The sequence below is a fragment of the Epinephelus moara genome, chromosome 1 (assembly GCF_006386435.1).
Source record: "Epinephelus moara isolate mb chromosome 1, YSFRI_EMoa_1.0, whole genome shotgun sequence".
In the NCBI taxonomy this organism is placed as follows: domain Eukaryota; kingdom Metazoa; phylum Chordata; class Actinopteri; order Perciformes; family Serranidae; genus Epinephelus; species Epinephelus moara.
Genome location: NC_065506.1, coordinates 43,653,793 through 43,677,654, shown reverse-complemented (window position 1 = coordinate 43,677,654; position 23,862 = coordinate 43,653,793). Strand labels below are relative to the sequence as shown.

The window sequence follows — 23,862 nt, the reverse complement described above, 5'->3', positions numbered from 1 at the left end:
AAATCAGAACTTTCCCTTTAAAATCAGCCTTGTACACACAGCAGCTCGTTGAAGGGGTCGAAAATATCTTATTAGGATTAAAGATCGTGGGCCTGCTTCAGCTCCTTTTCTACAAACCTATTCATCCTGTGTTTGTGCCACCAGTCCAGTTGGAGAATATAATGACACTTGAATCTTACTATGATGAGCCCTCTGACGAGAGACAGACCCTCACCAACATCTGCCATGCTAAAGATTGGTCAAAAATGGGAACTTCCACAGAGTACTCTCAGTTATCTTTTCCCACACGCAATAGGAATTGGAGTCTTTTCAACAAGAAAACAAAGCCAAGCTGTGAGGAGGAGTGGCTCGATGGAGCAATTGCAGACCATTCCATATATGGATCTTTCAAACCAACAGATACTGTAGCATGTTCAGACTAGATGCACAAGTTCTTATGAAACAGCACTCTTTAAAATTTATGAATAAAGCTGCATGGTATTTGCGTTTATGGGTTGCAATGGAGCAGTAAGTTCATGACCAAAGACATAAACAGCATGTTTATATATTTGATTTCTGTATGGGCTCACCATCGAGGTGGATTAAGGAAACAAAGGGGAACGGAGGGCTCTATTGTTTACAGCATTTAGAACCATTTAGCCCATGTTAATGAGAAATCATGTGAATGTTTATCCAGCATTTTTGCCCTATCTTGCACTGTACCAATGCTATATGCTGTATACCTTAACAATATGACCTGTATGTTTGTTATACAGATCTTGCCTGTAGGCTATATGATAATGATCTGTTTAGCTGCACATGTATGTTATCTTCATTTACATTTGTAGTCTGCACTGCATTTACACATATTAAGAGCTGCTGACAACTGGGGGAAAATTTCCTCATGTCTGTCAACATACTTGGCCAAAAATTATTGGCTTATTTGACCATAAAGTTTATTTAAGGCTTGATAGATATTGGTATCAATGGACAGAGATGCACTGTGGTGATATGACGTTATTAGGAAATGGGAATTATTAGCCTAACTCTTGTTCAATATGGTGGCTGCTGTGGCTCAGCAGGTAAAGTGGGTCGTCCACTAATTGAAAGATTGGCAGTTAAATCCCTGGCTCCTCCTGTCCTCATGTTAAAGTATCCTTGAGCAAGGAGGATCATTAGGTCATAACACAGGGTACAGAGTTTAAATGTTGAACATTGAGAATAAGGTATCTATAAGACACATTTGACATGCACTCAGAGAAAATGGAACATGCTTATGGAATGGGTGGGTGGTTTTACAGTAAGAGTAGAGATAAAGATCAGATTTCATTAGATTCAGTTTTATTGTCATTGCACACTGCAGCCTAAGTGGCCTACAACAAACAGTTTAGTATCAAACCAGATGGTGCAAACAGTAGCAAAGTGCATATTTAAGATGAATGAATGTCCAGATCGAGGGGATGGTCGGTGATATGCAGCTTGATATGCAACATGTACAAAACAAATGAATGAATGGAAAAAACAAACAAAAACATACACACTGTAGACATGATCGCAGCAAGATATGCAGTGGTGGAAAGTAACTAGGCTATCTACATTTATCCAGGTATTGTAGGCCTACCCAGTGGCGTTGTGGTGAGGGGACTGATTACCCAGGGCCCCAATAGGAGGGAGGCCCTAAAAAAGCCAAAAAATTTGGTTTTGTTAGCACTTTTTTTTATTTTAAAGTAATTGGTGCCATAGCTAGATTAAAATTAAACATCTGTTGTAAGACTTAACCTTGTGTAAAAAGCAAACAAACATTGGAAACTCTCTGTCTCCCTCTCTGTCACCGCTTAAAGATGCAAGATGGTTTGTCATGTTTTTCCCAGAGGAAGGGAAATAAAGGGCAAGAAAAAGAACTGACTCTGTAAATAAAATAAAATAAAATGAATTAAAGAGAACTGACTTTGTAAATAAAATAAAATGAATTAAAGAGAACTGACTTTGTAAATAAAATAAAATAAAATAAAATAAAGAGAACTGACTTTGTTAATAAAATAAAAAAAAATAAAAATAAAGAGAACTGAATTTGTAAATAAAAAAAATAATAAAGAGAACTGACTTTGTAAATAAAATGAAACAAATATAAGAGAGACATGGATCAGAGAGAAAGGGCGGAGGGCCCACAGAGACTGCATATGGACAGGCCCCAGAATTTGGTGCTACGCACCTGGACCTACTTGTCAGTTTCAGGCATATTACTTTACTCAGTTATCTTAAATTTTACTTTTAACTCCACTGACCTATTTACCAGATATACTTGTGGGTTCGTTTTCAGGTTGAGATTTTACATACAAAAGTTAATTCTATAAGAAGTGATGCCTGTAAAGCCATCAGAAGCTCAACCTCGACCAACTACAACATTTAAGTGCTGCTTACTGAATATAATAATAACACTGTCACGGCTCATTCTCCACAATAAGTAGCTGCTGTACTGTTTGTCTTACAGTACAATGTGTTACAAATACTTCTGTGCTTTTACTTGAGTAACTTTTTGAATACAGGACTTTTATTTGTAACAGTATTTTAATAGAGTTCCACCACAGATTATGTATCTGTATGAGATGTACAGTATGGATAGAGCTGGTAAAAAAAGACATATTAAAAATACAAATATCCTGAGGCGAAACGTTTCCGAGAGACAGATTTAACAGACACATCCGGCAGTGCATCCTGTTTGCATGTCGCACGCTGATGACGTCACGCTAGCAGTTAAATACCAAACGCTAGCTGTTTTAGCCATAGACATATGTCTGTGGTTTTAACTTCGTAAGTTTCACCCACAGACTTCACAACACACGTACGGTAAGAAGTTCTGCTCTTTGCACATATGTTACTGGTTTTATAAGTTGTGGTTAAACTGCCGTATTCACGCCGCAACACAATGAGTTTGCAAACTTAACCTGTTGTCAAAGTAACGGCTGCAGACGAGACACAGCTGTGGCTACTTGATGTTAATGAGGCTCCGTTAGCACACGCTCCACAGAACTCAACTTCAGTTTTATCATCTTTTGTCAGGTAACAATTTAAACTTTTAATGCTACCAAAAACGAGACAACAGTACTGTTAATAAATGCTGACTGTCCGTTTGGTACGACAGGTTTAACATGCTAGGGAGCGAATGACTTCTCAAACTTAGTGTGAGTACTAAGCTAGCTAAAACTTCTAACTAGCCATATGTTCTCTCTCAGTCAACGACATAAGATATAAACGTTGTATTTCAATGGGGTTATTTAATGTAAGCTACACTACAAGTCGAAAAAGTCATTGCAAATGCCTGTATGTTTGCCACATGCACCATATGGCAGTTGTAAATGTTGGGGAGTAACTAGTTACATTAAATTACAAAATACATATGCATGTAGTCAGTTACTGGGGAAATATGCAATTGAATTATAGTTACTGACCAAAATGTTGGTGATTTCAAAGGAGTTACATCCAAATATATTTTACAGTAACTGTTTGAATGTAGAATATAACATTCATTCTGTTGCTTTGCATCTTTTCGCCATGCTGACATGCTATTTTCTGACGTTTTTCACCTTTATTGCCCAATTAATAACTTTTTTTAAGTAATCCAAGTGTAATTAAATGAAATAAGTTATATTACCTTGATGAAGTAGTTAAATTAGTTACATTACTTAGCACATTTTCAACAGGGTAGCGCATAATCTGTAACCTATAGCATTTTTTTTTTTTATAAGAAAACATTTTATATAGCACATATCAGCAACAACGCAATTCAAAATGGTCTACATAAAACAACAAAAGCATCGAGACAAGGTGCAGAAGAAACATACTAATAGGACATTTAAAAGCGGTTCATTAAAGAACTAGAGAATAGAAAATAAAAAGTTTCTCAACACTGGCAGTTGTCTATAAAGGAACAAGATTTACAAACAACAATGTTACGATTTTAAAAGTTTAATGTTACATGTTTGTAACATTGTGACTGTTTATTGAACTTGTATATGTGTATCTTACACACACTTAAAGATGCAAGTTGGTTATGTAACATTAAGATTTCATCCTAACCCAGCACCAAGACTACAGCAGGTGATTTCACGTTTAAAACACAACCCGAAACCGAGAAAATTGAATTAAATGATAAAAAAATCTGCACACAGTAGTTCAGTCTTTAGTGACACAGGATTGCTTATTTAGCTATTATGTGTGCTGACATGCACAGTATTTCTACAAAAGCTTCAATGGAGTTTGATTTGTTGTCATTGTATTAAACAAGAATTGGGGAAACACCCAGAACAAGTTATGACTAATAAGTGAAAAATGGCTTCACATTAGAGCTGGCCTCGGTACAAAACATCTGTGAGGTAGCGTGAACTTTGCCCTCCTGAAGTAAATCACAAAGTGACCGTATACATTTATAATGAAGTTTGTCTCCTCATATAATTGTCTTTAATTGATTTGTATAAGCTGCTACTAGAGAGAGTCAATAAATTAACAAACTAACTGAAACATCTGGCCATATGTTGTACTTCAGTCAAACAACGTGCATACTACAATGGCCACATGGGTTATTTTTCAGAACGGTGCATTTGTTTTTAATTACTTATTATTATTATTATTATTTATTATTATTATTATTATTATTATTACTATACTATACTATACTTATTACCAGTATGTCTTGTTAAATATCCTGAACACCTGTAATTTATTTTTCTTTTGTTATACCTAAAACAATGCACTCATTGTGACTGCCTATGTGTGCACATGTACCATATGGCATTTGTCTACAAAAGAATAAAATAAACAAACAATAACTAACAAATTTGCCTATTTATTGACCTGAATGCCGCATCTTGGGTCTAATCACAGATGTTGGTTGTACTATGTAACATTAAGTTGTCATTCCAACTCAGCACCAAGACTACATCAGCTGATTTCACAGATTAACACACAACTTGAAACAAAGGATCATTTAATGATATGACATGACCTGATGTGGTCTTACTTTGCAGTGATTTTTTTTCATTGTTCAGTCTTTAGTGACACATGCTTACTCATCCCAGTATGATGTGTGCTGACATGTACACAGTATTGTCAGAGCAGTCACATGAGAGTTTAATAGCAGGCTTCCATTGTAGAAAACAAGACGTGCTACTGTAAACACACTCAAGTCAAAACCAAAAAACTATAAAGAAGCTTTTCATCAGAGCAATGCTCCTCGGAGCTGTGATTTGGAAATGTTGATTTTAAAACGTAATATTTTTGACGTGAAGAAGTGAATGATGAAAGTAACATCATATCATTCTTTTTCATTAATTTCAAGGGCTGCAACTAACGATTATTTTCATCATCAATTAAATCGGCCTGTCATTTTCTTGATGAATCGTTTGATCTATGAAATGTCAGGAAATGGTGAAAAATGTCTTTCATAGGTTCCTAAAGCCCCAAGGTGACTACTTGGTCATTAAGTAAGATTTAACGTTTTTTCCCCAGGGGCAAGTGGCAACTCATATTGAATAAATAAGTCATAAACTGTGACGTGCAGACTAATAACTTGGCTAACTAAAACATCTAACCATATGTTCTCCCTCAGTCAGATGACACCAAAGACAACAGCAGATGGTTTCACTAATAAACACACACTCTGAAACATAGAGCCAACTTAATTAAGCATATTAACCTGTTGTAGTCCTTCGTTGCAACACAAATTTGCATAGTCTTACTTAAATGACTAAGTGTTGCTTTCATCCAAGTATGTGTGCTGACATGTAAGCTAGTGTTTCCAGAGTAGCTAGAACAGAGATTTTAGCAGGAAACAGGCTTCAGTTGTACAAAACTTCCTCCACAAGTCATGACCAAAAAGTAAAAAGTGGCTTCTCATTAGAGCTGTCTGTATATATTATATTATCATTTGTATTATTAAATATTTGTGGTGAAATGCAAACTGTGCTCAATGGAGGTGAATGAATTAGTCATCATATAGGCTTAGTTTTAACTGAATTTGATTTTTAGGGCAACTGAAGCTAACACTTACTTCAATTATTAATTAATCTGCTTATTATTTTCTCAGTTGATGCTGCGTTCACATGGGAACAGGCACGAGATAGACGGTAAACCAGATATTATATTAGCAGGATAGTAAAATTAAGAGGGGCTGGTGGTAAATGCAGACAGCATTGCCAGTCAGAGTTAAAATATTTGAACTTCTTGCTGTCCTCCACAACAAAATTTACCATTAACCAGATGTTACATAGCTCCGTCACACAAGGAGAAAAGAAAATGCAGGCAATCTGGACAATAATAGGACATTTTCTCAGTTGATGCTGCATTCACACGGGATCAGGCAGGAGGTAGACAGCAAAGCGGATAATGACAAAAAACATTGGAGAGCCTGGTGGAGAATACTGGCACTGGTAACATCCACGAAAAAATTTACAGCCAGATGTTACACTGCTCCTTCACACAAGGAGAAAACAGAGGCAATCTCAACAATGAGGCTACTGGACATTACTTGAAAGTTACATAAAATAATTAACACTAAATAATTTTATTTGATATATTTTAATCCATTCTTTAGCCCCTTTTACACTGCCTGATTTTCGGCAAATGTTGGGCCGTTTTGCCGGCAAGCTGTGAGCATTTAGACATACAGAGCCGGATTGGCGAGTTGATCCGAGGTGCCCAATTTTAAGCCTCGTAGGGTAGACATATTGGTGGAACCTTTTTGGTTTAAAAAGAACGAGGCGCCCTTCCGCCACGGGTGGGGCTGTTGAAGACTTGTGGGAGGAGCTGTTGATGACGCTGCACGTGCGACCCACTGGTGGTGGATAAACAGGAAACAGCTGATAGCAGGAATGAGCAGCTAGTAGCAAGAGGGAAACACAAACCTGACATACACTGTAAAGATGAGCAACAAGGGAGACAAAATTAACCGTCAGATGACGGGGACGGTGAGGTACAGGCCGACTTATGAGAGAATCGCTGAAGGACTGACCAGCTGTGGCTTCCCTCGGAGTACGTCACTGTTTACGTTACACACTGAGCTACAGGTTTTGTTACTTGCTCACGCCCCCCATTGCCCCGAAAAGGGCGCATTCTGTATTTAAACAAAAGTAGGCAGGCGGCGTTTTGCCGCACTCCCCGATTTTGTTTTTATACTGCCAATGCTGAAAAAAGACTGATTGGGCTTTCCTGCAAATTTGCACAATTCCTATCCTACAGATTGCTTGTTTTGTCCAATCAGCAGTCCAAGCGCTTAAGAACTGTGCCAATGAAAGATTAAAAGGCCTGAAGAAAATACAGTCCAACAAAGACATAAAGTGAATTCAATATACATCCTTTGTATGCATCAACAATATAATAATGGCATGAAAAACATCAATTATTTATCTTTTTGTCTTTAATTACCAAATAGATTGTTTCCTTTGTGGCCTGGATTTTCCATTCAACATTAAAATCATATCACAACACAGAACACATATTAAAAAAAATATAGCCTGTACTGTATTACATTACACTTACAGGTGAAAGCTGAACATCTTTTTTTTTTCAATTAAATAATTAACTTACAGGTACAAAAGGACTCTCATAATTTTTTAGAGGCTTTTTTAAAAAAATATATAACTTTGCTGTGTCGTCAGAACAAAGTTGACGCGATAATAAGTAAAATTATGCACTGCAAAATTCATTCATCCCTGAGTCTCGCATTCAGCCCTTCAGGCAGTTCGAGCTATCTAGCTTGCAGATATCCATTAACAATAACATTAGCTTATACAAGTGTTTACTGTAAGCTAACACAAGGTAGCTGTCAACATTTACTGAGCATTCTGCCAGTAGGGCGCCTTTAGGTGTTTGTATAGCTTCCTGCAGCACAATCCATCCCTTGAAACAAACAACAACAAATGTGACTAAATGTGGAGTCAGTACAAGTGTCCATTCAGCCAGTTAGCCCACAGGAAGTGAGGTTTTGATATCCTGGGAAGGAAGGCAACAGAAGGTTTTGCCTTGAATACGCCCTGAAGTAATTCCATTGGCTGCCCTCGAGGACGGATCATCCCAGGATAATAAAACTGTCTCTAAAGTCCTTCTCACTCAAACTGTACTGTTTATCAGTAAACACTGTGTACTGTGAAAACGGTGTTCTGCTGCTCTACTTAACCCATGTCTCAGGGCTGTACATTTAGTGTTGGTGAGGCCTAGGTTTCTCTGTGCTGGACAATACTGAAAGACAATGCAGCCTACCTTTTCACTTTGTTTTCTGTGTTGTGATTTGATTTCATGTCACGACGAAAAACAATTAATTTGGTTGTGAAAGACAAAAAACTAAACTGTCTTAATGTTGTGTGTTTTTGTTAAATTTTAAGTAAATGCAAACATAAAAAATACATGACAGTGTGAATGGTATTTCACTTTATTTCCTTGTTTGATTTGTTTTTATTTAGGCATTTTAAATCTTCCATAGTTTGTTTGAACCGACACCCTAATCACAACAAAATGAAAATCGACCCTGTTCCCTCATTTGCCTTTTTCCAACAATCAATTCCACATTTTTATTGTCTCGTATTGGTAGAAATCTTGTTGTTAAAAAACGCCATAGCTTTAAGGGCTTCTCCATTGTGTAGTCGTTCGTATAACTAGAAATTCAAATCAATAGTGGCATCTGAGATTTTTTGAGCTCCTCCATCAAAGGAAGCCGCGACTTCTCCCTAACTGACGTGTGGGAGGAGAAGGAAGGAGAGGAATTAGTGAGAAATGTAAATCAGTCCTCACTAATTCATCCCTGTGTTATCTCAACACTATCTGATTTCAGTGGAGAATGAATCAGAATAAGGAAGTAAGACGCTGACAGAATGCTGTTTCATTGTGACCTAAGAGCACTAAGTCTGTCTCACATGACACTAAGATCAATGTTACTGCAACCATTTCCCTTATGTCTTCTCTTGGCATTGTGAATTGTCTCTAAATGTGGTCAATGGCTTTCTCTCGCAGGAGATGTCGTCTTTGTGTGGCACCAGCAACGGCTGCCAAGATGCAGGTCAAGAGGCCACAGAGAAACAGGTAAGCATAAAATGGCTGATAAACACTTTGAAATGCATTTGTATGAAATGTTGCTATAGAAACACACCTGAATTACTTGGCAGGAGTCAAACTGCAGCATATATTATGGTTTTTAACTCACTTTTTCAGTATCAGTAACCACATACACAGTGATTACATTGAATGATGATGTTAGATCAGATTCAGCTTTATTGTCATTACACAAGTAAGAGTACAAGTACTGAGAAATGAATGAGCTTATATCTAACCAAAGTGCAAAAGCAGTAAAATAGCAACGTGATATATAATATAGACTGTAGAATAAACAGTAAGTGGTAGATATGAATATGTTACAGTATCAACAGTTAGCAGGCAAAATGTATAGTGCAGATAAGTGATGATAAATAGAGATAGTGAGAACATAAACAGAATAAACAGCTACAAGTATGATTTAATATGCTGCATACACAATCGATCAGATCCGGTAGAGCCAGTGGTCTAAATATGAATATGCATAGTGTGGACAGTAGTGTAAACATGTGGGGATATGTGAGTGCATATACAGTATAATGCAGTAGTGTGGCAGTAAATGGATAAGTATGATGCAGCAGCCAGAGGAAGTCATAGTCAAACCAACTGTTAGGTAATACGGGCAGGGGGACAATTTTCAAACGTGGGCTCCTCATCCACACCCCACGGGCAAGGGTATCGATTTGTACTTGTAAAGCAGAGGTAGTCATGTTTGTCCTGTGCCAAAAAATGCTGTCCAGTGAATGATTAGAGAAAAGTCAAATCAAACACTTGATTGAGAAAATTAGGTTTTAAGTTATAAAATCAAATCAGGAGTGATCATTTTTTCTTCATTTATTAATTCAATCTTGAGGGCTGCTTCAACCAAATATTGGTTAAATTGTGTGCTGAACTGAAATAGTGAAAAGAGAATATGGCTGTCAACTCTGGTTTTCCAGTTATACCCAATTTATGCAGTTCCAAGACTGTCTAGGGACCCCAGTATGCAGAGATATCAACCAGTTTGGAAAAAAAAGGCAATTGTGCCTTTTTACTTCGCCAAAATTTAGTGTAGCTTTGGAGCATTATTTAGCCCTCTTTCCGACAAGATGGCTTAACTCGGTTGGTACCATGGATGCCTTAGGACCGCTAGTTTAATATGACATCTGTGTCTTCACTGTAGCTTTAAAACTGAGCCCGATACAGCAGGTTTATTCACTAAAAATGACTCTACCTCACTCCCCAACTTAAGCTCTGCCAGTCATACCTGCTGCTCCTTCACTTTTATTGCCAGACATTTGGCCACTGCCTCTCTGCTCTCTCCTCTCTGCTGCTCCTTTCGTTTTCTGGTTTCTGGTTATCATATAAATACATATAACTTACATTGTCAGTGATTTAAGTCAGTAAGTTGTTGTCATTGATCCAATCTAAAGGTCAACCATAGACCTTTTCATGGGCCCCCCTTTGGTTTTGGGCCAGGGTCTTCCGTACCCTTTGACCCCCCCTGACGGCCGGCCTGATCATAGTGCAAATGTTCAGTCACTGGAGGAAGGTGGGTGTGGGGTTTCTGGGTACAAGGGGTTGGGGAAATGTTTAGCGGATGGGGTGGAAACTATCTCGGTAACTGAAGCAAAGTTCAGCCAGGAGACAGGTCAGAGGAAGGCTGAAATCCGTGAGGGCTCAGTCTACAAGTCCAGAGAGTGGACTTGTAGACTGAGCCCTCACGGATTTCAGTTGTATGTAGTGTGACATATTCACTGTCTTTAAAAAAGTCTGCGAGGGCAGAGACTGCGAGCGGCTGATAGACAGCCCTTGAGACTGCTTTACTCGTTGCTGTGGAAACATTCAACTATCGCTGTTATATTAATATATGTCATATAAGTTAATGAACAGTTCCTACTCATCTGTTCCTGCAGATAACACATTATCACGTATAGCCTTTTTGTGACTGAGCAAAAATGTATTCAGACAACTGCATACAATGCAACACACATTCAAAAACAGAAGTGTTTGTAAGCAGTACAGGACTATAACTCAATATGTTGGTCATTACTAACATTAGAAGACCTTCTTTTGTTGTGTTTCAGCCATTTTTTTTTAGCCTATTAGACTGAGCACCCTGATAGGCCACAAGAGTAAAATGCATTTTCATTCCCTCTACAGCCTATACTGATACATACTTCTGTATCATAATGTGGTTGAAAAGTATTTCTGGCCCACACAATTCAAGTAGGATTTTATTAGGCCTAACTATCAATAACTATTTTATACATTCATAAGTTGTTTTTTTGGCATTTGAGAAAAAAAACACAATGTCAAGTCTGTGTTGCAATGAATTGTGGATTATTTAATCAGTAACGTCCCCTGAAATCTGCACCCCAAGCGGACCCCTAGAAAGTCCGCTTAAGGCCCCTTGTGGACTGGTTGAATTGTGGACTTGGACAGCCCTCAGCACTCTCAGACTTCCTGGGAACGCCCCCACAAAGTCTGCAAGTCCAGACATTTGGATTCAGCCAGAGAAGTTAGTCCGAGCCTTCTGGCCCTGGAACACAGAGTCCTGTAGTGCTTCCCAGAGCGAAGGAGGGCAAACAGTCTGTGCCTGGGGTTGGAGGTGTCCCTGATAATGCAGCGTGGCCTCCACAGACATTGCTTGTGCAGGACAGCCTTTGGTGCGAGACAGAGCAGATGCCATACCATACTGTGATGCAGGTGGTAAGGATGCTTGCAGTTGGTTCATTGGTAGAAGTTCACCAGAATCTGAGGAGACGGATAGACATTCTTATGTTGTTTTTTTACCAGGTCACTTAGCCGTGTTCCTTCTGGCAGGGAGACTGCCAATGGAAATTAGCCTTTTGGCTACAATTGGGTGCATTTACATTTTATTTTTAAAATGTTCATTAATGTACATCGTCCCTCTGCAACAAATAAAGATAAATTTAAATTAAATTCTTCAGGCTAAAAAGCACAGGGCATATACACATTTTAAACAGGGATACACAATATATATCAGGCCATAAATGATCAGTTGATAATGGGAAATTTATATTCTTATTTCACTTTAGTTGGTCTTTTATCTCTTTTTTTGTCTTTTTTTTAGGCTTCTTGACATGTTTCAGCAGAAATTTCCGCGTCACAACCACCACCAAGTGGCATTTCTGAGGAANAATGGGAAATTTATATTCTTATTTCACTTTAGTTGGTCTTTTATCTCTTTTTTTGTCTTTTTTTTTAGGCTTCTTGACATGTTTCATGAGAAATTTCCGCGTCACAACCACCACCAAGTGGCATTTCTGAGGAAGGCAGAGGTTTCCGCCGAAACATGACAAGAAGCCTCACCTTAACACCTGTCTGAGATAAAAGAGCAACTAAAGTGATTATCGAAAACTGAAGACATAATGAACACCATTGAACTATATTCTTATTTATCATTCCAATAATGAAATGAATAGAGCCAATAATCCAAAGGCATAGCATCTACACTGCCAGTAAACACAGAGAGGAAGAAGAAGAGCAAGCGCAGCATGTTAACTAGAGTCATACATGTTGACAGTGTGAATGTTTGTCGCAGCTGTAGAGGAAGAAAACATGATTGTGCCAGGGGGTCTGATACCTTTCTTATGCTGCCATTACACTGCGGGGTGTGCGACTGTCTCATCATAAACAGAGAGGGTGGGAGAGCAGCTCCATGAGGGGCTGAGTGAATCAATACGCTGCGTGCAGCGCTATAATAATATCAGATTTTATTGTACTATTTTGAATAGTAAAAAAAAAAAAAATGGAAAGCCAAAATTTGGTAGGTCATTGTTGATAAAAATAAATCAATGTATGAGAAACACAAACCCCTTACTTTTTTATTGAGGAATGCACTTACTTCATTTACTTGTTTATAATACTTTGACATGTCTGATTTGACAGACAGAATTCAAGTTTCTCTGTTTCACTGAAGAAGCACTAGCTTAGTTGCCTTGTTAACTCGTCATAAAACACACTAAAGTCAAACTTGAAACAAACAAAATAAAACAGAAAAACACAGTTGGTTAGTCTTTTCATTCTGACAACAATCACAGACTCTGGTTTGGTCAAAACAAACCCTTAATTCAATGAGTTAGATGTGAAAATATGCCGGCGCTACATGCTGTTTTTTCACGCTGTCTGTCTCCCTGCTGTCTCTCTTCCTGCTGTCTCTCTTCCTGCTGTCTCTCTTCCCGCTGTCTCTCTCTGCCGGCTGCCCGCTGAGGAGTGGCTCTCACTGGTTCTTTGGAGGCAGACCATTAAATTAGCAAAACAAAAAGACAAAAATCGCCCAAAAACAACTGACGATGTACTCAGCCAATAGCCGATACATTCATCCAATCGGCCAACCTTCATGGCTGGTGTTGTGCTGTATATTTTCTTATTGTTAACAAAGACCAAAACCAACAATGCATTAGTCCGTCTCTCAGTTTTTTCTGACTTCCTGACCCTGTTACTGGCACAGAGCCTCTCGCCCATTAGTCCTTAACTACTGGTTTTGTTAGGGACTGTTTTCAGCTGTGGATTAATCCACATAGGGAGCTCTAGTGAGTATTCACTGCATGTTAGTAGTGTGTGTAGGACGGATTCAAAACTACTACAGTGTGTGTTAATGGTATTTTAGAGACTTTTCACCCAGTGCAATGGTGGGGCCATTGATGTATTTTTATAGTTTTTGGACAAGAATTAAGCTCTTCTGCACACAAGATCAATCACACTCTGCCTGTACAGACAGTGCTTGTTAGTAGAATACATTTTTTTTCATGGCATTTGTTTACAATATGAATCATCTAAAATATCACCAACCATTTCCTTGATAATGTATGCATTGGTTATACTAAATAACAGCTACATAATCAACATTAAAAGAACAGTGCTTATACATTTAACCACATGCATTTAGTATTTAATGTCTTTATTCAAACTGAATTAGATTGTTAAACTTGAGCTATGATAACATGGTTGACAGCTTTGTGTCTGTGACAGGAGAAGGAGCACCCTCGCGTACTCATCCCAGAGTTATGCCGACTCTTCTACCAGCTTGGATGGGTGACAGGGACGGGCGGAGGGATCAGTCTGAAACGAGGGTACGTATGTAAATTAATGTCTTGCAGAATATTGCGAAGGTTCAGAAATGACTCACCTTCATTTAACTTTTCTGTTTGCATGTATTTGACAATCGTGCCAAAAAAGTAAATTCTTTTGTGGAGATTTCTTTTTTTTAATAACATTTATGTGCTGACAAAAGTGCAGCGAGGCTGATGTGAGGTCAGTTATATCGGTTTTGACAGTGTGTGCAAATCTAGGGTGAAGACAGAAGGCCACAGTTTTGCCATAATGAAACAGAATTCAAACTGAAGGCTTTGACAGGTTATTACAAGCATCTTTGAACTGTGTTGTTTTGGACGGCAACTACAAAGAAAGCGCCACCCATCAGCAAATCCCTGCTTGAAACGGGGAATGGCAGACATTTATTTATTAAGCCAACAGGGGAACTTGATGAAACCTCAGATGAAACCAAATAAGATTTACTGACTGCCGCCGCTCCATGTATGGTGGTATTTCATTCAGATAGAAAAACATTGTAACTCTAAAATGATCCACAGGAGAATTTCCTTTCATCTTGTTAAAATATTATACCTTTTAGATTTCTATAGAAAATAAGCTTCACTGCAATACTTCAGCTCTGCGGAGTATTATTCCTCCAAATGGCTGTTTTTGCCGTAGTGATGACTATTCTGTAGTTGAGAGTTTTTTTATGGAGTTAAAAAAGAAATAGGAGACATGTGAAGTCTCAATCTGTGGCCCCAACATCAGTTACATGGTCAAATAAATGAGAATTATTTCGTTTTTTTTTTTAATAAATCATAGCTGTTTGTACACTGTTGGTGCTTTAAAGATTCAGTGTGTAGGAATTAGGGGGATATATTGGCAAAATGGAATATAATGCAAGCATACTTTCTTTAGTGTATAATAAGATTTGTGTTTTCATTACTTTAGAATAAGCAGTTTATTTCTACATAGGGAGCAGGTCCTTGTCCATGGAGTCTGCCACGTTGCACCACCATGTTTTTACAGTAGCCCAGAACAGACAAACCAGCCATTCGTGGTTTTGTGCCAGCCACTGTAGTTAGCAGCCCCTCCACCATGAAAGCGTAGGAAAAGCACCATTTTTTTTTAACGTGAAACTGCTTTAGTCAGTGTTTTTACTGGTTTAAATCACTGTGTCCGTTGGTTTTGAGAGTAAAGGCTAGTTCACATTACACGATTTTCACCCCGCAAAATGCATCACGGAGACTATCGTAATCTTTTCAGTGTTCATACCTGGCGACGTGTGTTTCTGTCATCGGGAGTCTCACCAACGGCATTACGACCTGTGTTTGCACACCAAAAGATTTCTCCACCGAGCCCTCGCCAACAGAGCCCCAGATAAGCCCCAGACGTCACCAAACTTGGAGACGAAACATCGTAAAGGCATGGATATTCTCCCCAGTGTTGAATCAGATCTGCCTCCAGGGCCTGGGTCCTCACATTTCTTCCATCCTCCTGCGTGCTGACGTGGGACATATCCCGCCTCTCACTGGCTGATGCTCTTTGTCAGTCGTGTCAGACTTCTCCAGTTTTCTAGCATGCCAGATATCCAGTCCCAGTCACAGACATGAGAACTCGTCTTGGCAAACTATCTGCTGACTCACTTCCGACCCAAGGTGGCTCTCAAGATCCTCTGCGACGTCAAAATCGCGGTGAAAATTGTGTAATGTCAACTAGCCTTAAGAGACCCCTGTGGATAATTCGGCACCTGGGTAAAACTCTCCTGAATGTCTAGATCTTAAGTTATCAGAGGAAAAAGATGAGCACACATTAGCAGGTGTTAGGCTAGCAACCTGTTTCTGACGTGCCAAACAGCACCTGAGAAACACAGATATACAACGTGAATCTGGTTTAGTCAGTGTATTTTACCTGTTTTAATCACTGGGTGCATTCGTTTTGGACAGTTAGGGTGTTTTCACACTTGGTCCTTTTCAGCCCTCTAAACAGACTCAGAGCGGTGACTCAGAATTTTTTGCATATGTGTGAACACTCCAAGAGAATTTAGACCCCTCTTTGCCATTGTATTCAGCCCTCTAGATCACATGCTATTACACTGGGACGCATGAAAAAGCAGACAAAACCACATTGGCCTGTAACGCTTGCAAGGACGCAGGACGAGGAGTAGTTTGGTTCATGGAAGATACTGCACGTCTCCAGATGTAGAATGTTGGATAGATCAAATGGCAGCAGTCTACAGCACAGAAACACTGAGGTTGTCCTCCAATTTTAAGTTCAAAAAAGGACTATAATGTGAAAACACCCTCAGAGACCTCTGCAGATAATTTGACTCAGTTAAAACCTTTTGAACAATTAAAACCGAAGGAAATCCAACCTGAAGAAGTTTCAGCTGGATCAATCTGCAGTCCTTACTACTAGATTCTGCTAAATCCCAGTAAATCTTACACACTGTTCCTGTAAGTTTTCTTCCAGGAACCTAAAAGCTGCTTTATTAAAATAAAGCCTGTAATATTTACAAAAGATATTGGATGAAAATATGTAGTACATGTATTCCAAATGCAAACTAAATAGACAGTAGTGTTGTCCTTTTTATATCCTGCGAGGGCTGCTCTGAATTTAAAGTTCTGAAGCTCTTTTTTTCCACTGTTGCTTTGGTTTGACTCAGAAATGACTCAGAGCCTGAGGAGGCCTCGCCGAACCTTGCACAAAAAAAAAAAAATCAATAGGCTTCTCCTTTATCTGCTGTGTTTGGTGCTATATAAAGAGTACAATAGCTTCATCTTCTGCATGGTGCTGGCTCTCAATATTTATTTTGAGGGGATCAAATGAGGCTGTAAATTCAACTCTGAGAATCAGTTGATTTCTTCTCTTTATCTCGAGCCTTTTTTTTTCTTTTGTTCTTTTGGTCTAAGCAATAGAAAGAAAATAATTCCAACAATGACTCATTTCTTGGTTAGGGAAATGCGATGTGTTGACACATCACATAGTCATTAAAACGTTATTTACATTTCATGTTTGCAGTTCAAAGGGCACCCCAAGTAAATGGACAAAAAAATACTTTATTTTCCATGCCCTTTTCCTTGATATTAATACATACCATGTTGTTTTTTGTGTGACAGAGAGCAGATTTACATTGCACCATCAGGCGTCCAGAAAGAGAGAATACAGGTGAGCAGGTTTTAACCACAGTGTCAGATATTGTTCTGCTTGAGTTCTGATTGAGCAGTATTCAGATTAGTGTGTTAATACTTGCTGTAATGTTTGTGTCACTCAGCCAGAAGACATGTTTGTGTGTGATGTGGAAGAGAAGGACATCAGCTGTCCACCTGCCTGGAAGAAGTTAAAGAAGAGCCAGTGTACACCACTGTTTATGAATGCCTATACCATGAGAGGTGAATCACTCTCATACTTTCATACACACGCCACCCATACTAAACACCCATTGCAGACATTCAGTGATTGAACTGATCAGTGATCTGAATGTCACCAAAGATTTTTAATTAAGTCAGTGATAGACTTGTTTTGTCTGGACTCACACAGCACAGAGAAAATAATGGGGCAAACATGTTTCTTGTGTGAATGGCTGAATGACATCAGAAACTTTGGATGAATGTTCTGATTATGTTCATTTAAGGTGGTGCACTCTTTTGTTGATAGAAGTGATGTAACAAGTAGCCATGGAAACTAGGCTTGGGCCCTATTATGGTGTATACCAGGGTATTTAGAAATCCTGATCGTATAATTTTCAAAACCATCAAAATTGCAGATGCTCCTCTCTCATACAGAGATGCTGTAGTTAGGTTGTATTGTATGTAGTGTACATCACGCACCACCAGAGGTCAGTCTTTCCCAAAAACAGGCAGCTAAGCTGAGAAACATGGGGACTGCAGGTGGTTAAGGAAATGTTACAGGACTGTAAACAGCCATGCCAGAGATAGACTGCAGGGTAAAACAGTATATTTTCAAATCTAACTTTCCAAATGGAGGATTTATTTCTACCAAACCTGGACTAACTAACTAGACGACCAACAAGACCAATTTTATTTTGTTTCTGTTAACAAGGCAGGGAAGCTAGCCTGAGTTGGATGAAAAAAGAGAAACTTGAATTCGGACAATTGCATTCACACAAATATAGCCATTGGAAATTCAGGATACTATGAAAAAAGTGACACAGCCCAAGCCTAGTTTCTAATGTGAAAGGAATTAGAAAAACCTGATGTACATCACGCACCACATGAACATGTGATTATGTTCATTTATGCCCCGATCACACAAAGTATAGAGCATTTTGCAGGTTGCAAAACGCGAGGTGCACTGCACTGCCTTCGTTTAAAAATTGAATGCCACTGGTAAAAAAAAACGCTTGCTGCACCTTTTTGTTGTTGCCAGGCAACCACCCCATCACTTCCTTGCACTAACCTTCCGGTGTAATCATTATATCGTTGTTGTTGGGTTTTTTTTAATTTTGGTTTTTTTCCACATTAATTAGTCGCTAGTTCCTAAAATGTTGAGGCGGAGGGGACTTGCTGTAGCTCTGGTTGAGGGTGAGGGGCTGTCAGCAAATAGTTTGTTGGGCACAGGGAAACGGAGATCTGTGTGGGTACATCAGACCCTAAAAAGGAGGGTGGGTCACAGGGAGTACCACCAGTTGGTCCAGGAGCTTCACCCCTATGGTGGCTGTTACCAGGCATATTTCAGGGTGACTCAGACAGCAGGTTGTCAAACTGCCCCCATCGTCAGGCCGTATAGCTCTGGGTATCCAGCAACCACTACCCCCAGTTTCTCCTCCATTGTTTACCACCAGTAAACTTGTTGTCATGATAACTACAGAAGGCCCGCCTCTCAAATCATCCGATTGGACAATGGGAAAAAAGATGACGAAAAAGACATGACATGGGGCGGTTTTCTGCTGTGAGTTGAACTTTTCTCAACTCGAGGAGTTCCGAGCGCTCCGGCAAAAATGCAAGGCGCCTAGAGCGCAGAAAGGCAACGCGCAGAAAGGCAACGCGCAGAAAGGCGACGCGCATCGCAACGCAAACAACGCGAGCAAAAAGCTTGGTTCTCATTAAAAACAGTTACAAAGAGCTGCCTCCAGCTGCTAAATTTTTGTGTGATCAGGGTGTTAAGGTAGCACACCATTTTGTTATTAGAAGTGATCTAACAAACTAGCCATTGAAACCATTGTAGAATCAGTAATAGACCCCAGATACATTCTTTTATCATATTTCTTTTATTCAACAACTACATTTTATACACATTTAATCTCTAACATTTTATTCTATAAAAGTGGTTTATGAAATACCTTGAATGTTTTTCCTTGAACAGGTTTACTCTGACGTAAAGGCTGATAAGAGTAGGGTTATTTTCTACAAAAATGAAGGTCTTCCATGTGAAAGATGTGGTTTGTAGAAGTATTCCAGTTAGTTTGAAAATACAGGACAAATAACATTTAATAAAGAAGTAAAGTTTCACTCAGAGGATAGTTTTTAAATAAAAGGCATTATGATTAAAGGTCAGCATTTTAATGAAATACCTCACCACAAAATGATGATTCTTGTATCAGTTTCTCTTAATTACTCATCCGCTCTATCCTGAAATGCCAGGTGAAAGTTTGTTTAGTTTGCCTTCTCTGCAGATAATGAAGCCTTTAGAAGTAGAACCTATTACTAACACAGTTTAAATTGTGCCAAAGAATTTCAAAGCATGGTGCACCTTGATGTCAGATCATCATCTGTGGGTGGTGGCATGCTTTCTCTTGTCTTGTTACAATTATCATTTTAGAAAGACAATATCAGTAGACAAGACCCAAAAAATAAAAAATCTGCTTTTCCTTTGCTAAAATACAGGGGCACAGGCAGTTATACACACCCACTCCAAGGCTGCTGTCATGGCAACGCTGCTGTATCCTGGCAAAGAGTTCAGGATAACACACCAGGAGATGATCAAGGGGATTCGTAAGGGCACCTCAGGCACCAACTATCGGTATGTAATCAAGCAGCAAGGATTAGTCAAGTCCAAAGAGTTTCTAAGTATTTTCATCTTTCAGTCAAGCAGAGGTTTGTAAAGTCTTGTTTATGAAAGCACTCATAGCAGAAATCATAGCTGCAAGCTCATTGCGTTTCGGCAAAATTCTCCGTTTTGAATGCAAAATATGGAACCCCCGTGATATCTGTAGATCCGCACAGTGTGTTTGCTCCACCTGGTCAAACACATTGCACGAGAGGCAGGACCCTGCTCTACCTCAGGTTTGTGATAAAAGTTTTCAGTTGAACTTGAAATGTTGCTGTTTTAACTGAGCTTCAGTAACTTCACCTTGTCCAAAGTGCGCTTAAAAGGAAACTACAACCTCAAATTCTGCTAATTCAGTGTTTCGACAGTCACTGGTAGCACATTTATGGCCCTTTTGAGAGTCACTGCATGGATACCTGTGTTATATCTTGGGCAGTGGCTCTACAACGAGAGACTATAAGGTGTGTGTCTGTGCTGTTAACCACAGTTAACATCACTGTTTGAAGGCCCTAAATATCTTTGAGTCAAAATGACCGCAGACGGCATTATTGCTTGCTGCGCCAGGTGCTCTGTCCCTGCTTAGCCCTTTGTATCTGCCCTCACAGTGTGCTGGTGTTGGACTGTGGGTCGCTGCTGCTGCTGCTCGTTGTATGTGCTAACGCCAATTTATATTATTGTGGTGTGTTTATGCATGAATACAGTCCATCTGATCCTCGTTTTGTTTTTCGCAGTTTCATCAGTACTACAAATGTAACTGTAGCCAGTATCTCACTATCACTATCCTCATTCACATTTTAGGAAGCTACAAATTATATTCAGCCACAAAACAAGCCTGAAAAGCTGTAAATCAGATTGGAAGTACAGACAGTTGTTGCATAGAGATGATACACTGTCTCATCTAGTTGCATTGGTGTGAACTGGCAGGTTTTTAGAATGTTGCAGGTTTCAACTTGTCTCGTCATGAATCTTTGGTCTGAACTTGGCTTAATAGACCTCAGTCTTTCCAGTTTAGCAAGGTTTGGGCAGGGCGAGACGATAAGTCTGAACCAAACTTTAAAATCCAATGTTACACATACAAGCAAGCTAATATTGAGCAGAAAAAGCAGATTTTACATACAATATGAATTTTGTTAGAAAAATCTACTGTATTGACATCATATGGCAACACGAATCTGTGATTGTGCACAGTAAAAAAAATCAGTGTAGTTCCTTTTTAACTACTTCAGCTTTGTTGTTTGGATTCGACCCTGAAATAAGATCAGAGAAAACCTTAATCTGCAGGGAAACTGTTTTGTTGTAGTGTAAAGAAGGAAGAGTGCAAATCAAAACAAATATAAAACAATTTGTCTTATTTGCTGAAACTGTCACCACGTTCACATAGCACTAAGTGAGACAGATAAGCTGTGAAAACAATACATATCCCTTTACTTTCTCTTTTGTCTTGTAGCACTTCTAATGACATTACTGCATGTGTACGAAAACAACCAGTCAGAGCAGGGGAGTCTCTTAACATTTGTCAGTCATATCAATTGCTCCTGTAAACTGCGGTCAAACTGCTAAACTAGGCAGCACTTATCAAATATGAATCATGTTTCTGCATTGCGTATATGTCACTGTAAGTGTTTTCAAAAACATATTTTAGTGTACTGTTGAGCTGTAAAATGAGAAAGTTGGTCTGGCCGGTGGGCGGTGCTTGGTTTTTCAGTTGATCGTTTCCAACATGGCAGCCAGGTCAAAAACTCTCATTTTACAGCTGAGCAGTGCACAAAAATATGTTTCTGGAATAAACATCTTAGGTGAGAAATAGGCAATGCAGTAACAGAATCTTGATTCATATTTGATTAGCACTGCCAAGTTTAACAGTTTGACAGCTATGGTAGAGACTCTTTGGCTCTGATTGGTTGTTTTTGATGTGTCACAGTAGATTCTAGCGAATGCCAACAGAAGAGGAGGAGGGACATGATGTTTTCAGACTCTGTGTCATATATTTCTTTCAGAATATAGTGACAGTTAAAAGTTACCAACTGTAGCTTTAGGATTATCAATAAGTTGCAAAACCAAATGTACAAAAAGTCAAGGGAAAGGTTTGTAAAACTAAAAGGTGCAAACCTAAAATATACAAAATGTCGTCAAGGTTGATATGAGGACCACAGATCTGTATGAAAAGTATGCAATATTAAATCTTAGCACAGGGGAGTTTAAATTGTTAATTCAAAATGTTCAGACTGTTGTTCATGTCCATGCTGTTACACATCATGATCCCCCCCCCCAGTCAGAGAGTTGTAATGAATTATCATCCACAGGGAGATGGTAATCCAGAGAGGAGGAGGCAGATTAAACTGAACAGAGCAGATGTGAAAAGGAGGCTGGAGCCACCTGAGCACCCCATGTGGCTGCTGTCCATCTCTCTGTATGAGGTAGATGAGTTGTACAGTTTGATTGCCACAGGGAGAAAGGATTCCCAGTGATATTCTGTGGTGGTAGAGGTGGTCCTGTGCAGCATGTTGTGTAAAAGTTGAGTCACTGTTTATGATGCGCCACATGTGCAGCGTCCTTCTCTCTGACATCACCACCGAAGAATCAAGCTCCATTCCCATGACAGAGCTAGCATCCCTGATGAGCCAAGTGATGTCATTGGCATCGACAGCCCCTCACCCTGCTGCCCCAGCACGTGACAGTAAAGACGATGACACTGACTGCCACACACTGGTAGAACATCCTCAGCAGGGTACTGTGGTCACTGAATGACACGATGCCTCTGCAGGTGGTCTTCTGCGTGTGGACACAGCCTCTGTGTTCTTAGCCCAGTCCAGCTTGTTGTCCAGGTGAACTCCCAGGTACTTGTAATCCTTCATTTCAGTATGGGGGGTGTTTTCTGCCTGCTGAAGTCCACCACCAGCTGCTTTGTCTTGCCACTGTTGAGCAGCAGGTGGTTCAGCTCACAACACTTAACTAAAGAGTTGCTGATGCAGCCCACAATTGCAGAGTTGTCAAGGAACTTCTGCAGGTAGTAGAACCTGGAGTTTTATCTTAAGTCCATGGTGTAGAGGGTGAACAGAAATTGGTGACAGGACCGTCCCCTGTAGGGCCTCCATGTTGCTCACCACAGTGTCACACACGCAGCCCTGTAGAAATACAAACATGGGTTAGTTGTGCCGTGTTACCATGAATTTTTGAACAAAACTTTTTCCTTGTGTGCCTCCTTGGAAAACGGTGAACCTATTGATTTATTGGTCACTAGGAGTGTGCCATATCATATTGTCCATGATAATACCGGTAAAGATTTTAATATGAAAAATTCATATCGCAATATTTTGACTGGTCAACATATTGACCAGTCAAATACTGTTACCCACGGCAACAACAGGCATGGCTAAAGTGAAATTATTACCAACTCTGCCGTTGTTCCAAAAAAAGAGGAGCAGCCTCAGTAATGTGGAATAAACCTGTGGTGTTGTTGGGCCTGACTGAGGTGCTCAGAGGGAACTCATGCAGTGGCTCCTCTGGCAGCAGCACAGCGTCTTTCGCGCCGTTTGCACACAGGTGTCGGTGTGGTCAAGTGATTTTGTCGTAAACGTATGTGACGCTTGCAGCTTGACAAAAAACTACATATGTGAATGTGCAATATTTCTTTTTACTTCTCTCTTACCTCTGTCTCCCTCCTCTTTCCCACTATCTATCTCACTCTCTATCTGTATCTCTGTATATATATATATATATATATATATATATATATATATATATATCTCTCTCTAT

The 23,862-nt window shown here is 39.4% G+C and overlaps 1 protein-coding gene across 1 annotated transcript in view; it reads left to right on the top strand.

Moving 5' to 3' along the window:
- The first annotated feature begins 2,687 nt into the window (after nucleotides 1-2,687).
- apip (APAF1 interacting protein) overlaps nucleotides 2,688-23,862 on the top strand; it is a 24,915-nt gene continuing 3,740 nt past the window's right edge. The window contains exons 1-6 of the mRNA XM_050046405.1: nucleotides 2,688-2,826; nucleotides 8,980-9,048; nucleotides 14,035-14,135; nucleotides 17,217-17,265; nucleotides 17,372-17,489; nucleotides 19,944-20,079. Coding sequence (XP_049902362.1) covers nucleotides 8,983-9,048; nucleotides 14,035-14,135; nucleotides 17,217-17,265; nucleotides 17,372-17,489; nucleotides 19,944-20,079 — 470 coding nt within the window. The 5' untranslated portion in view covers nucleotides 2,688-2,826; nucleotides 8,980-8,982. The remainder of the gene's footprint in view (nucleotides 2,827-8,979; nucleotides 9,049-14,034; nucleotides 14,136-17,216; nucleotides 17,266-17,371; nucleotides 17,490-19,943; nucleotides 20,080-23,862) is intronic.